This window comes from Protobothrops mucrosquamatus, unplaced genomic scaffold, assembly GCF_001527695.2.
Source record: "Protobothrops mucrosquamatus isolate PMUCROS unplaced genomic scaffold, P.Mucros_1.0 scaffold1045, whole genome shotgun sequence".
Taxonomy (NCBI): Eukaryota; Metazoa; Chordata; class Lepidosauria; order Squamata; family Viperidae; genus Protobothrops; species Protobothrops mucrosquamatus.
In genome coordinates this window covers 263,244-279,507 of record NW_015387277.1, presented here as the reverse complement: position 1 = coordinate 279,507, position 16,264 = coordinate 263,244, and the positions used below count along the sequence as shown (strand labels likewise).

Below are 16,264 nucleotides of genomic sequence, written 5' to 3'. Positions count from 1 at the left end.
TTTGAATGTTTTTTACTCATAGGATGTTTGGCAGAACACAGTTTGAAATGTACCTGAAAGTCTCTGGAAACTGTGTAATGTCTTCTGGGTACTAGTATGTGGGTACATCTATGTAACACCTAGTTTTCTACATGGGCTATGATTCAAAATGATGGGCTAATGATGATTACCTCATGGAGTTTTCATATGCACTAGTCCAGTGGTGGCGAACCTATGGTACGTGTGCCAGAGGCGGCACTCAGAGCCCTCTCTGTGGGCACGCATGCCGTGCACCGAAGATGGCGAGGGACTGGCCCCTCCCGCCCTGGCCCCTGCCACCCAGTCTGCCATGACCACAGCGGCCACGCCTACCCGGCACCCAGTGATAAATAAGTGGGTTTGGGGTTGCAGTTTGGGCACTCGGTCTCTAAAAGGTTCACCATCACTGCACTAGTCTTTAGCAGTATGCCTTTTTATCCATTTAAATCTGAAGAAACGCTTGACACAAGGAGCGTATCTAAAAGGCTATTTTATCTGTTTAAGTGTAGCTAAAAAGTTGCGGGTTTTGTCATGTGTGAAAGCTCTGCTAGGTGTATCTTCTGGTATATGCTGTTTTGATTACCCTACAACAGGGGTGGGAAACCTTGGCTCTTTTATGACTTGTGGACTTCAACTCCCAGAATTCAAGTCATAAAAGAGCCAAGGTTCCCCACCCCTGCCCCAAAAGAATGATGGGTTCCTTGGTTTTCTATGCATTTACTACTTGCCAATTCTGAGCTTTTAATCAAGCGAGAGACAGAAATGACCGTACTTGTGCACTGTGACAACCTCTGAGCCAATGCGTGCTCGTAGGCACATGAGTATTTTGACACAGGTGCTGTACTGTTCAACTATCATAGACCGCCCTATACTAATGTCTCTTCCCCTCAAAACCACTTTGACCTTTGGTGAGATGGTTTGCTCAACCCAGGTGGTAGATCCTAGGGGTAAAACTCAAGACAAGTTCATGCTTCTGTTGATCACATTGAAGAAATGATTGAAAAGAACCATTAATATGTTGAACTAAGTTCTTTTTTCTTCAAGAGGATCTTTTACTACCATTTCAAAGACAGGCAGCTGTACTTTTGTTTTCCAGCGCCCGCATTATCCAGGACTAAAAATCCTTTGCATGAAAGTAAGAATTGATCTTTTGTCTGTTTCAAGTGATCTCCCCAAGGGCCCCCCGTGCTCACTTGGCTGCCATGCGGAGGGCACTCTCCGCATCATGGATGCTCTGTTCCAGTCGACGCTTGTCCTGCTCCAGCTGGGTAAGATGTCTATTGAGCTGACGCAGAGATTGATCTTTTCTCCTCAGCTCCATCTTTGCCTCGGAGAGACTCTGAGAGCAGACAGAAAACAGAGTTACTTGTCAGCTCTGATAATTAACTTCAATTTATGCCATAGGCTATTAAACAAAGAGGAATAGAGACTGACGGTGAAATAGATTGGGGCTATTTTCAAAGAAAAACAGCAGTTATTTCCTCTTAAAACATCCAGAATATTGCAGATTTAATTGCTTTATAACAAAAAAAAAAGAACTGTCCTGATCTGTACAGTCACTTACGATAAAGGCACTCCATAAAAAAAGTATTATCTTAGGGTTCATTAATGTGAATTAAAAGAATTATGCTGGATTACACCAAAGGCCTGAATAGTCCAAGATTCTGGACTAGTCCAAGCACAATAGCTAGATTTTATAGGAAGCCTACATGATCCTTAGGAGAAAAAAATACTCTCCCAAAGCAAAGAACTTGGAGCAACTGGAGCCATAGGTGGAAAGACAAAGAAAATTGCTGCTTGGAAAAGCAGGGGATAAAAGAAATAATTGGAAAAAAAAACTACCTAGCCTACAGCTTTTTTAACTGTTCAGTAAAGTTCCAATTATAAACATGACGATATACAAATTTTTTTTGTGATTTTTCAAAATGGATTGCAGGTTCTCTTCCTTCAAGGTTGCTCCAGGATAGGCTCTAACAGTCAATGCTTCAACTAGAAAATTAGCTCAGATGGATAAAATGCAAACTATTTCCCAAAGGAGGAACAACTAAACAAGTTTGCATGCAAAATGCAAACAAGTCTTTTATATGAATTGCTGTAAGGTTCTATTTTTCAAAGGCTTCTAAACCGCTGTGGCACAATTTCAACTCAAAGCTTCTTTTTATTTGGCTTTCTCAACTGTTGGACGGTCTGACAATTGTTACAGACATTCTTCTACTGTCAGCACCACATTTGCTTCTTGGTAAAATGCTTTCTTCTGTATTGCATTTAATACTTATTTGCATGTAGAGCTAATTTCTAAAGATACTTTTTCATAAATGAATTTTATTTTGACTACTATGATTATTACTAAAGGTTTTCTGTTGCAGGAATAAATTACTATACACTTTGCTGACAAATTAAAAAGCTACTGTATACATTTCATAATGGAGCCAGGAATTATATATGCTACCAACAGTGTGTGAAAAGTTGGCACTGTACTGAATGCCTAGCAAATCGATACAATGCGTGATGTTTTTAGGAAAAGTATGACATGTCTGTGTTATTATAATATGCTATATACTTTCCTTAGACATTGTATATAATACCTAGGCATTATGCAGAATGACAGGAACTATTTTGGCAAAATATGAAAAGACAATCATGAAAAGGCTAACCCTAACCCTTTATTGAAAAGACACATATGAAAATGAAAGAAGAAATGCAAAATAAAGTATAGGACTTTCAGAAAAACAAGAGAAAAAGACTACCATGACCTATTTGTTGCAAGGAGAAAAGCTAGAATGGCATTTTAGCAGGAGTATTTTATACTTTGCCTGTTTGCCTTTTGCCACTGCATAGAATGCTTAGGAAATGTGGGAAATATTCAGTGTTTCATACTTGGATGTCCCATTTTTGGCATTCTATAGATTTCCTAAGCCAGTGGTGGCGAACCTATGGCAATGCCTTTTTCAGTGGCATTGTAACTTGGAGCAGTTACTAAATGAATGGTGGTAAGTCAAGGGCTACCTGTAAAAATGGACAATTAAAGGAGCAACTCTGCATCCTTGCTTAGCTACTTTTAAGGTAAATATTGAAGCCGACATCTCCTAAAGTGAAGCACCTAACCCGCCTATAAGTGCTTAAGTCCCGTGTCATAATTAATCAGAGAAGACAGCTATCATTAATTGTGTCCCAATTTAGCACACTTGACAAGTTTCATCTGACAAGATGCGAAAGCATCAGATATTTATTTCCATCACTGGTCTTCTATGAGGTGTTAATTGCTTTTGAAAACAAGACATCAACATAAGCTGTTACAAGACCATCAAGTGAAAACCTAAGACCAACTTGAGCAGGCGTGTCCAACTCACAGCCCACAGGTCACATACGCCCAGGGATAGCTAGCAAAGTGGCTCCACAAGATCATAAACTTTTAACATTATGTGACTGATATATATTAACTATATTATATATTTTATATGCAGCCCAAAACAATTCCTCTTCACTCAGTGTGGCCCAAGCAAGCCAAAAGGCAAGCCTAGAACACCCATGAACTAAAGCAAGGGTGTCAAACTCAATTTCATTGAGGACCGCATCAGCATTGCAGTTGCCCTCGAGGTGGCCAGGGTGGGTGCGGCCTACTGGGTGGGTGTGGATGGAATGGGTGTGGCCTACTGGATGGGCGTGGCCAGCTCTACATCGTTCACGTCAAGGGTGTCTGTGGGAGCCTGGGCAGGAGTGGGACAGATCTGAGGGTCTCTGGCAGAAAGGGATGGGACCAGGGCAGATCCCATCAAGCCGGATATGTGAAGTAGGCGAGGGCCATTTGCTGGCCAATTCCAGGCGATAGTGCATTTCTTCATTCCTCACAAAGGGTGACACCTCCCCAGCATGCACCCAGGGGGCGGGGGCGACGTGACAGGGGCTGGTTCCTCGCTGTTTCCAGACGGCCTTGTGGAGCTAAGACTGAATGCATTTCAGCATAGATGGCCATCACAAAATTGTACATTGGCTCCCAGCCGGCCTGGGTCAGGGCCATGGCAGTGGGGGCCGTTCCCTCACTGTTTCCAAGATGGCTTCGCGGGCCACATGAACCCACTTCGTGGGCCACATCCGGCCCCCGGGCCTTGTGTTTGACATGTCTGAACTAAAGCATGCGTGATATAAACAGACAGAATAATTTTCTGGCGTCAGATTCTTTCTGGTCACACATACTACTCCAGAAATGTTTTCAGAAGAAAGTTTCTTCCTTATATTTAAGTCCTGGTCTTCAAGGGTTAAAGATGAGCCATTAAAACTGTTGAACCACCGGTCTGCAGTATTTTAAAGTCATATATTTTCTGTTGCTAAATCTTCCTCCTCCTTCCCTCCACCATCCTTTTCTTCCAATTGATCTAATTAAAACCCCTGATAAACTTTATGGACTCTAATATTTCCAGCTGAATGACTGAAACCAAGAGGGTGGGCCTCCAGGCAGCAAGGAAACAATGATAAGCAGCAGGTTAGCCACTAATTTCTCAACCAGGGTAGATTGGGGAAGGGTGATGTTCTGCTATCCCAGAAAGTGTTCAGGAGAGAATAGGATAAATCAAGTTTAATAACGCTGGTCCTAATTGTTCCCCCAATGCTCAACTCTAATTACTTGGAGAAACTCTCTTGACTGTCACCTGATATTAAGTTGTTGGAAGCCGCATGTGGAACAGTGAGATAATCAATAAACATTTAGAGGGGAGAAGAATGAAGATCCCCGTTAAGCGGTGGGAACTGGCAGCACCCAAAGCCCTTCTGCTCATGAGAAAGCCTATGGGAGAATCACCGAGATTGCAAAGCAATAAATCCAAAGCGCCGTTTTTTGGGGGGCCTTGAGGCAGGAGTGCGTCTGAGGAAAAAAAAAGGTTAACACGGTCACCCTAATTACAGCCCACTCTCACATGCTTCTGTACAGAAGCGAAGACAAGCCAATTAGGTAGAAAAGAAGATAAGAGAAGTTTTATTTGTATACTAATTAAACCCCTGATGAAATTAAAGGAAAAACATACAGCTCTGTAATTGTGTCTGAGAAAGGTCACTTCAGGTTCACTTATCAGAAAAGCACAGCCTTGAGATATTTCACTTAATCCACAATGTAGCCGTTTATTTTGCTCCCTGGGCCTTAATATTTGCAAAAAGAAGAAAATTTCAAAGCTTGATAACACGTTTATCTTGAAACAGGGCCACAGACTAGTTCAAACTGTTCAAAAGTTGAAGCTGAATAAGGAGCCGGGTGTGACTGAAAAAAACAAAACAAAAATAAAACAAAGCCCCATTCTGGATTGCTCGCTTATAATAGAGCTGAAATGGCGAATACTCTTTTGGACAGGGCAAAAAACTTTTAAAACTCATTTTAATTAATGTGAGCCCAATTATTCTACTGTTAGATAGAGCTGATATTTCAACCATCAGGACTGCCATGTCCATTTGTGATAGGGTTAGTTGCTACCCCTTACTCTCTCCCCACACTCCAACGCATGAGCATTTTTTAAAGGAACACGGCAGAAAGCAAAATACAAGGAATGACAGCAACCCAAACACCTTGATGACACTATTCTTACATGCACCTCACTAAAATTTAAGCAGGGTCAGATTTGGGTTGTACTTGGAAAGAAGATTGGGAAATGCCCGTGCTGTGGGCCAAACTGGGAAATAATAATAATAATAATGAAAATGTTCCACACAAAGGCAATCTGCAAAATCTGTACTGTTACCAAGGAATCCACATAGATTCCTTGGTAGCAGGTATATGAATCCTCCATATTGGAAATTGACTTAAAGGAGATCTTACCTTAACAGTTATCACCACGTGTCGATCAATAATTTTCTACACAAAAGAGAAGCAGGTGGCACAAAGCAACTATACCTACCTCTGAGCAGAGTACTGGAAAAATCCACTCAGCAACATGTCTGGCTATTCCTTTTGAAAAGTGCTATGCGGAATGGCTGCAGCTTAGAGATCTTAATGCTTCAGAAAATGAGACTGGGCCAGGTACCTAAATTCTACTCAAGCATGAACCAGGTACCCACTTCAAAGGGGTGACAAAATCAAAAAAGCAGTATTAGTTCAGAACAAGGCTCAGTGGTTAAAGATGTTGAGCTTGTCAACTGGAAAGTTGACAGCCTGGGTTCGAGAGCTCCTGTTATTTGCCCCAGCTCCTGCCCATCTAACAGTTCAAAAGCTTGCAAATGCGAGTAGATAAATAAATACAATTTTGGTGGGAAAGTAACAGTGTTCCATGCACCATGCTGGCCACGTGACCATGGAAGTGTCTTCGGACAATGCTGGGTCCCTTGGCTAAGAAATGGAGATGAGCACTGTCCCATAGAGTCAGACATGATTAGACAGAGGGAACAGCAATAGCAATAACACATATATACCACTTCACAGTGCTTTACAACACTCTCTAAGTGGTTTACAGAGTCAACATATTTCCCCCAACAATCTGGGTCCTCGTTTTACTGACCTCGGAAGGATGGGACACTGAGTTAACCTTGAACCGGTCATGATTGAACTCCTGGCAGTGAGCAGAACTAGCCTGCAATACTGCATTTTAACCACTGCACCACTGTGGCTCTTTACCTTTACCTTTATAGAATGGTTTGACCTTTGGTCCACCACTTTTACAGTTCAACTTAGGACTAATGCAATGTGTTTACACCTATAAATAGCTGTGGAATATGCAAATGTCTGTATCTTTTGAAGTGTAAATTTTACCCAAATTTTTTTCCAACATAGGTTGATAAAAGAAGTTGGAAAAAGATCCATAAAAATCAGTACTATTATTTGATTTACTTTTCTGAGCACAATGGAGCAGTTTAGACTACATATTAATAATTTGCTCACACAGACTCATAAGTTCCTCTTAGCAGTGAGTATGGGGTTTTATCGCCAGTGGTCTATTTATCAAATTTATATAGTCTACCCTCTCAGTGGCATGTGAACAATAAACATGTCAAACATAGTCAGATTTTAAAAGTTTAAAAGACACACACACACACACACAATTTGATTAGCAATGGAGCCGCCGCAAAATCTCACTGGTTCCCTGAGACTCCAGGTCTGATGACAAAGCCATGTATTGAAAGAATTCTGGAAAGTAATGAGAAATGTAGTTGGCCTAACTTTGGTGGGAAAAGAATGCCCTACTGTATAACAGTGATGGCAAACCTTTTAGAGACCGAGTGCCCAAACTGCAACCCAAAACCCACTTATGCATTGTTGGGTGCCGGGTGGGTGTGACCCATTGGGTGGGCGTGGCTGCGGTGGTAACGGCAGACTGGGTGGGACTAAAAAGTTCAATCAATCAATTCCAACTTTGCAAGATCTTTTTTTTTCTGTGAGAAGTTGAAATTGACTGATTGATTGAACCTTTTTTTTTTTTGCACATGATGGCGAAGGCCTAAAGCGAAAAGTTTTTATAAAACCCATCTGAAAGCCTAGGACTGGGGCGATGGCGCACATGCCCACAGAGAGGGCTCCGAGTGCCACCTCTGGCATCCGTGCCATAGGTTCGCCACCACTGCTCTATAAGGTGGGTGCAATGGCAAAGAAGACCCGACCCCTCTGGCCCATCATATACAGTAGTTCCCTGAGAGACAGGACCTGCAGCATGCTTCTCTTGCCAGCATTTTTCTAAATGTTAAGCTTTCTAGGAAATTCCAGGAAACTTGGCATTCAGACAAATCAGCCATTAATAGACACATAGAAATAAACCATATTTACACACCATTCAAACAAGGTAATAAAAAAAGCTAAAAAGGAAACAGAAAGACATAGAACAGTGATGGCGAACTTTTTATTTATTTATTTATTTTATTTATATTTAAATTTATATGCCGCCCTTCTCCCCATGGGACTCAGGGCGGCTCACAGCATATTAAAACATTGTACAAATTCTTTAAAAGGGGACGATTTTTGGTTAATTTTAGGTTTATAATCATCGACACCGAGAAATTTTAACAAATTTTTAACAGGGATAAATTTTGAGTGGAATGGTCAGGCCCGCTTGTTGAAAAAGCCATGTCTTGAGGGCGCGGCGGAAGGTTAAGAGATCCGGAATCGTCCGGATCTCGGGGGGTAGTTCGTTCCAGAGAGACCGAGTGCCCAAACTGCAACCCAAAACCCCCTTATGCATCATCGAGTGCCGGGTGGGTGTGGCCCATTGGGTGGGCGTGGCCCATTGGGTGGGCGTGGCTGCAGTGGTAACGGCAGACTGGGTGGGGACTAAAAAGTTCAATCAATCAATTCCAACTTTGCAAGATCTTTTTTTTTTCCCTGCGAGAAGTTGAAATTGACTGATTGAACCTTTTTTTTTTTTTTGCACATGGTGACGGAGGCCTAAAGCAAAAAGATCCATAGAAGCTCAAAAGCCATATGCAGAATTACTTCAGATACCTGGGAAGCTGAAGGCCTAGGACTGGGGTGACGGCGCGCGTGCCCACAGAGAGGGCTCTGAGTGCCGCCTCTGGCACCCGTGCCATATGTTCGCCACCACTGACATAGAACATAGAACATAGAATAATAGAGTTGGAAGGGACCTTGGAGGTCTTCTACTCAAACTCGCTGTTCAAGCAGGAGACCCTATACCATTTCAGACAAATGGTTGTCCAATCTTTTTGAAAGCCTCCAGTAAAGGAGCATTCACAACTTCTCAATGCAAGCTATTCTATTGGTTGATTGCTCTAACTGTTAGAAAATTTCTCCTTAGTTCTAAGTTGCTTCTCTCCTTGGTTAGTTTCCGTCCACTGTTTCTTGTCTTGCCTTTTGGTGCTTTGGAAAAAATTTTGATTCCCTCGTCTTTGTAGGAGTCCCTCAAATATTGGAACACTGAACATATCCTCTCCAGCAACTCATACCCAGATAGCATCAAGAAAACAATCAAGCAAAAAAATAACATTCTAATTAAGGAACTACCAAGGAAAAAGCCATAGCCCCACAAAAACTGGCAGGGCAGGCTGCTGTATATAAACAGGGAGAAAATCCTGTTCCCGCTCATAGTGATTGTGTTGAGTAATGAAATCTCTGCAAGCAAAAAGCCAAGTTCGGAGAGCAACACCACTACCATTATGGTTTCATAGGAGTTTTTAAAAAATCTTTACAAACACAAGCTTCACACATAAGGAAAGGAGGGGGAAAGGTGCTTAAGATTAATAAAGACATCTACAAAATAGTTGCATGATGCATTAACACTCCAGATTAAAAAAAAAATAACAAGCTCTGTTAAGCATCTTTTAAGACTTAGGTATCAGAAGCGAAAGAAAAGTCCTGGGTATTGATATTAAAGCTACTAGAAAAAAATAGAGTTTAAGTCATTAAAAAAAAAAACCTTCTATGCAACTTTATAAGTCTATTGATTCCCTCTATACCTCTCAAGCTAATATGGTTGCTTTGTAGTTCATTCAGCACACTAACAAAAATCTCTCAGGAAACTGGATTTAATAAGAAGCTTTCTTGTATTCTGAATACAGTTTTAAAGATCCATAAACATTTTCAAATATCTCAGATAAATTATACAGAAGTACATTTTGGCGCTTTATTCATGAAACAGTTTCATCCTGTCCACTGGCTCCTGAAACCTATCCATCCAATCAGAATAGAGCTGGAAGGGACCTTTGAGGTCTTTTAGTCCAACCCCCCGATCAAGCAGGAGAACTTATACCATTTCAGACAAGTGAGTGTCTAGTCCAGTGGTGGCGAACCTATGGCACGGGTGCCAGAGGCGGCACTTGGAGCCCTCTCTGTGGGCACACGTGCCGTTGCCTCAGCCTTGCCTACCCCCACGACCCCCTCCTCTCCAGCAGCCCCCGTGAAGGAGAGTCACCCTTGAGCGTGGCCCACACGGAGCAGCGCAGCCAAGGACATGGCAGCCAGGCAGTGTAGACAAGACTCTGCCCTCACATCCCATCATGCAGTTGATGCTGCAGGGCGCGGGCAGAGGGTGTGGCTGCCATAGTGCTGCTGGGCTGCCTGGGTGATCTGCGGCGGGCCCTGGAGGCGGTGAGTGGTCCTGTGGGCAGGTGGGGCAGGGGATGGGGGGGAAGAGCGGGGGCAGGCGGGGGTGGGGCCAGTTTTGGGGCACTCGGTCTCTAAAAGGTTCACCATCACAGGTCTAGTCTTTTCCTAAAAACCTCCAGTGATGAAGCACCCACAACTTCTGAAGGCAAGCTGTTCCACTAGTTAATTGTTCTCATTGTTTAGAAGTTTCTCCTTAATTTCAGATTAGGTTTTCTCCTTGATTAGTTTCCATCCATTGTTTCTCCTTTCCTCTGGTGCTTTGGAAAATAAGTTCACCCCCTCTTCTTTGTGACAGCCCCTCAAATACTGGAATACTGCTATCATGTCCCGCCCAGTCTTCTTTTCTCTAGACTAGCCAAACCCAAATCCTGCAACGGTTCTTCACATGATTTAGTTGCCAGGCCTTAATTGTCTTAGTTGCTCTTCTTTGCATTTTTTCCAAAGTATCAACATCTTTTCTGTAATGTGGTGACCAAAATGAATGCAGTATTCAAGGTGTGGCCTTACTAAGACTTTATAAAACGGTACTAATACTTCATTTGATTTTTATTATATGCCTATGCTTATACAACCAAGGATTGTATTAGCTTTTTTGGCTGCTCTCATACACTGTTGGCTCATGTTTAAGTAATCATCCACTAGGACCCCAAGGTCCTTCTCACGTTTTTGAGCCAGGTTTACCTAATCTGTACTTGTACCTCTGGTTTTTCCTGAAATATCCATATCAACAGACCTTTTCCCTTTCACTCTCCATTTAAAGGTCATGGACAGAAGTATTTATTAGTATAATTACCAAAAGAACACAATTCCATTAAGCCTTTAGGGACACATTAAAAAAAATTGTTTGTTGTTGTTGTTAGTTGCAAAGTCGTGTCCGACCCATCGCGTGTTATGGAAAAGAAAAAAGATAGGCACAGAAGATATTTCTAAGTTAAGAAAAGCACGGAAGGCCCTCAAAGCGCATTTTTATTTGATAGGGACTGTTCATACACTAGTATATCTGCTTTCTTTTAATGTCATATGGTAGATTGTATTGGAAACCTTCATCCCAAACAATGCAAATTTAGGTAAAGGTAAAGGTTTCCCCTATCCCACGGGTCGGCAACCCGCGGCTCCGGAGCCGCATGCGGCTCTTTGAACCATCTCCTGCGGCTCCGGAGCCTCCTCCTCCCCCCTCTTCCTCCTGCTGCCCCCCCAGGCCTCACTCCCGGCTGGGGCGGCGAGGGCATCACTCCCTGGGCCGTCCCCAGGCCGCTGAGCCGGCTATGTGTCTCCCCGGGCTGGGCCGGGTGGCGGCAGCAGGAGGGCATTGCTTCCTGGGCCGTCCCCAGGCAGCTGAGCCGGCCACGCATCTCCGCGGGCCAGGCTGAGCAGCAGTCCCGGCTGGGGCGGCGGTGGCATCGCTCCCTGGGCTGTCCCCGGGCCGTCGAGCCAACTATGCATCTCCCCGGGCCAGGCCGGGCGGCAGTCCCAGCTGGAGTGGTGGCAGGAGGGCATTACTTCCTGGGCCGTTCCCGGGCAGCTGAGCCGGTCACACATCTCCGCGGGCCGGGCTGAGCAGCAGTCCTGGCTGGGGCCACGGCAGCAGCGACGGGGGCATCGCTTCCTGGGCCGTCCCCAGGTCACCAAGCCGGCCACGCGTCTCCCCGGGCTGGGCTGGGGACATCGCTTCCTGGGCCGTTCCCGGGCCGTTCCCCGGGCAGCAGATGGCCACGTGTCTCCACAGGCCGGGCCGTGCAGCAGTCCTGCCTGGGGCGGCGGGGGCGCCACTCCCTGGGCCATCCCCGGGCCGCCGAGCCGACCACGTGTCTGCCCGGGCCATGCAGCAGTCCTCGTTGGGGCGGCTGCGGCAGGGGCATCGCTCCCTGGACCGTCCCCGCGCCGGCGAGCCGGCTACGCATCTCCCCAGACCGGGCTGGGTGGCAGGGGGGCATCGCTTCCTGCACCGTCCCCGGGCAGCCGACCCAGCCATATGTCTTGCCGAGCCGGGCCGGGCGGCAGCAGGGAGGCTTCCTGGGCCATCCCCGGGCTGTTCCCTAGGCAGCCGAGCTCGCCACGCATCTTCCCGGGCCGATCCGTGGTGTCCCGGGCGCCTTTTAGCGCCTACTGCCTCCTGCTCCCTTCCCCTCTCTGCCCGTTCAGCGCCGTCTGCCTTTCGTTCTCTCTCTCTCTCTCTCTCTCTCCTCATCTGGAGAGAGGGGGGGCAGGAGAAAGAGAGGGTGACTTGTTCGGGCGAAGAACCAGTGGGGGGGGGGGCAAGGCAAGGTAAGTCAAAAGCACTTTGCTAGCATCTCCCGAACCCTTGTTATCCCTGCCACAGACTCAGCTCATCCACCCTCACTCCCTCTTCTCCTCTCTCTACGGACGAGGCTGCTCGCTTCAAATGGTTGGCTACCGAGGCCTGGGAGCCAGGCAGGCGGACAAGTCTCGACCGCAGCATTTTCTTGCTGCTATTGTTTTGCGTGCGCGCGCAGCGCTGGCTGGGAAGAGAGGCAAGCAAGCTCTATGGTTGGAAGTCCCTGCAGCTTGGGAGCCAGGATCTTCCCCCTCTCAGTCCCAAATCCCAAGCAGGATTCACAACATTGGGATTGGAAGTGAGCTGCGAGGAGATGGTCTGTCTCTCTTCCTCCCCTCCTCCCTTCCGCACCGGCTACTGAGGCTCCCTGCTGGGCGCAGTCGGCCTGAAGCGGAGGAGGGTCAGCGGCCTTTCAAAGCGTGACATTGCAACGGAAGAGAGAGCCTTTCAGGAGGGTACGGATGAACTGTAGCTCTCCAGATATTGCTAACATACAGCGTTTGCCGTCCCGGCAGCAGAATCGATGAGAGGTGCTGGGATTTCTCTTTGTCAGAATGTGGTGAATCCACATTGCCCATCTCTAAGGGAGGAAGTTAAACGATTTGGTAGGTGAACTGGTTCTGTTAGTAATGGGGGGGGAGCTGAAGAGAAAAAGAGAGGGAGAGAGAGAGGAAAGAGAGAAAGAGGAAAGAGAAAGAGAGAGGAAAGAGAAAGAGAAAGAGGAAAGAAAGAGAAAGGAAAGGAAGAAAGAAAAAAGAAAGGGAGAGGAAAGAGAAAGAGGGATAGGGGGAGAGAGAGGAAAGAAAGAGGAAAGAAAGGAAAGGAAAGAAAGGGAGAAAGTGGAAAGAAAGAAAAGAGGAAAGAGAGAAAGAGGGAGAAAGAGAAAAGAGAAAGGGAGATGAAAAAAGGGGGAGGGAGAGGGGGAGAGAGGAAAGAGAAAGAAGGAGAAAGAGGAAAGAGGGAGAAAGAGAGGAAAGAAAGAGGAAAGAGAAAGGAAAGAAAGAGAGAAAGGGAGAAAGAGAAAAGAGAAAGGGAGAGGAAAGAGAAAGGGAGAGAGAGGGGGAGAGAGGAAAGAAAGAAAAGAGAAAGGGAGATGAAAGAAAGGGGGAGGGAGAGGGGGAGAGGAAAAAGAGAAAGAAGAAGAAAGGAAAGAAAGGGAGAAAGGAAAGAAAAAGGAAAGAAAGAAAGAGGGAGAAAGAAAAGGGAGAGGAAAGAGGGAGAGGGGGAGAGAGGAAAGAAAGAAGAAAGGAAAAAAGGAAAGAAAGAGAAAGGGAGAAAGAGAAAGAGATGAAAGAAGGGGAGGGAGGGGGAGAGGAAAGAAAGAGAAAGAAGGAGAAAGGAAAGAAAGGGAGAAAGAGGAAAGAAAGGGAGAAAGAAGAAAGAGAAAGGGAGAAAGAGAAAAGAGAAAGGGAGAGGAAAGAGAAAGGAAGAGGGGGAGAGAGGAAAGAAAGGAAAGGAAAAAAAAGGAAAGAGGAAAGAAAGAAAGGGAGAAAGGAATGGGGGAGAGAGTAAAGAGAAAGAGGAAGGGAGAAAGAAAGGAAGAAAGAGGAAAAAGAAAGGGAGGGAGAGGAAAGGGAGAGGAAAGAAAGGGAGAGAGGAAAGAGGGAGAGGAAAGAGAGAAAGGGGGAAGTGCAAGTGCCTCTCTCTCTCTCTCTCTCTCTCTCTCTCACACACACACACACACACACACACACACACACTGAGTGGGGGAAGAAGACTGGCAGACCAAGGGCAGGGAGAGGGAGAGGGAGGGGGAGAGGGAGGGAGGGACAGAGAGAGAGAGAGACCCTTTGGATATCTAAAATGAAGATAACACTGCAAATATCCTTTTATATATATATATATATAATAAAGGTAAAAAAGGATATATGCAGTGTTATCTTCATTTTAGATATCCAAAGGGTTTTGCGGCTCCCTGTGTTTTGTTTTCGGTGGGTCCAGGTGGCTCTTTGAGTATTTTGGGTTGCCTACCCCTGCCCTATCCAGTCACGTCCAACTCTAGGGGGCAACACTCATCTCAGTTTCTTAGCTGGGGGATCCAGTGTTCTCCTAAGACATTTCCGTGGCCATGTAACTAGTGTTGACTATATGCCAAGGCACATGGGGCATTGTTACCTTCCCACCGATGTGATACCTATTTATCTACTCACATCTGCATGCTTGTGAACTGCTAGGTTTGAGGAGTTGGGGCAAGAATGGGAGTTCACCCCGTCGCACAGCGCTCGGGCCTCAAATCTGGGCTGTCAGCTTTCCAATTACAAGCTCAGCGTCTTTAACCACTGAGCCATCGCTCAGCAATCTTGTCTCAGCGCAAACGTAGGATGCTGCAACATACAAGTGCACGACTTCACCAAGCTCAGTTCTCTAATGAAAATTCTCCAGGAATTCCACCCTGGTCTTCTGAACTCGAGATAGCAACAGGGAGAAAGCAAACCTCTGGAGAGTCGTCACAGAGAAAACTTCAGAGAATACATCTTTCTCTCGTCTCTTTCGTATGTTTGGGGAGACAGAGAGATAATTATACAGGGCATACATTATCTATCTACGATCTCATCAAGAGACTAAAAGAATTAAAATAGAGAAATGGCTGGTCACATAGCAAGAAGAATTGATGCCAGGTGAACCGAGGCAGTCATAAAATGGATCCCCCTTGATTAAAAAGCGTCCACAAAAGAGACCTAAAACAAGATGGAGTAACGACATCAGCAAGTATTGCGGGCCCAGATGGCAAAAGAAAGCTCAGGACCACATAGGTTGGAAACATGTGGAAGAGGCTTTCATCCTGTAGTGGATAGACAATGACTAGAATGATGATGATGGTATTATCTACCAAAGACATTGTCATGCTACACAAGAATGGCTGTTTTTATGCAGAACAGATTCAATAAGAAAGGGTAGGTAGGAATTTCTGTTTAATACCTCATGAAAGGGCAGGTAGAAATTTCTGTTCAATACCAGTTTTTATAAATTAGGTGCTGAGCATACCCATTCTGCAAAACTTTTAAACAACTAAATCCTTTAACTAATTAATGAATTATGAAATTTAGTCTCCAAACAATTCAGAGGGGATCTCTCGTCCTCTCTCTGGCTTGCTTTAACATGATACATTTGATTAACAGTCTACTATTAACTTGTTCACTAATGAATAATCAGTTACATTATGTTCTTTAATGAACAACAGCTTTTAATTTAATAGATAGTGTTTAGAAATGCTTTTTCTTGCCAAAGTGACAACACAGTTACTGGCAATCATCAAGGCTCCTTCGAGCAATCTAAATCTAGCCTATTATCTAGAGGCAAAAGAAAGAGAAACATTCCTTTGTATTGCTAAATGAAACCCCCAAATTTATGTTCTGAGTTTACAGTGAACATTTTACTTGCATCTCAGACTTTCATCAACTCTTTTTAAAAGGATGAGACAAAAGAAAATCACAAATGAACACTAACAGTCTAGAGAGCCACACCTCACAAATACTGATTACACTTGGCAATAAGACTGAGAATTCTTAAAATTGGACAGCTTTCCTAGCAAATACATTTGGCATGTATGAAGCCCAGTATTATGTTATGGTGTTGCTACACTCCTAGTGCTTGAAAATATTTCAATCAATGGGTGGAGAAGGGAAAAGCAATATGATATAGTCAGGCGCTAGATTGAGATTATGCATGCTTTACCATTTTTCTCCAAATGTATAGATGCTGATGTTTCAGTTTATAATAGGCTTAGTACCAACTTGCACTCACCCATTCTTAGTCCTTGCATGTAAAGATAATAGATAAAACCTGCTGTGACATATTCTTCTATCCCTGTTCATTAAGGATCCCATAATTATGGGGTAATCACTCAGAACACTTCCCAATACAATCTTGCAACCTTACCATGAGGCATTAATGGTTATTTTAAAAATAGCCTATCAACTGGT

At 44.7% G+C, this 16,264-nt stretch overlaps 1 protein-coding gene across 1 annotated transcript in view; it reads right to left on the bottom strand.

Moving 5' to 3' along the window:
- The window catches only part of CCDC171 (coiled-coil domain containing 171), a 183,881-nt gene that overhangs the window by 63,431 nt on the left and 104,186 nt on the right, over positions 1-16,264 (bottom strand). The window contains exon 22 of the mRNA XM_029284871.1: positions 1,212-1,357. Within this exon, the coding sequence (XP_029140704.1) occupies positions 1,212-1,357 (146 nt within the window). The remainder of the gene's footprint in view (positions 1-1,211; positions 1,358-16,264) is intronic.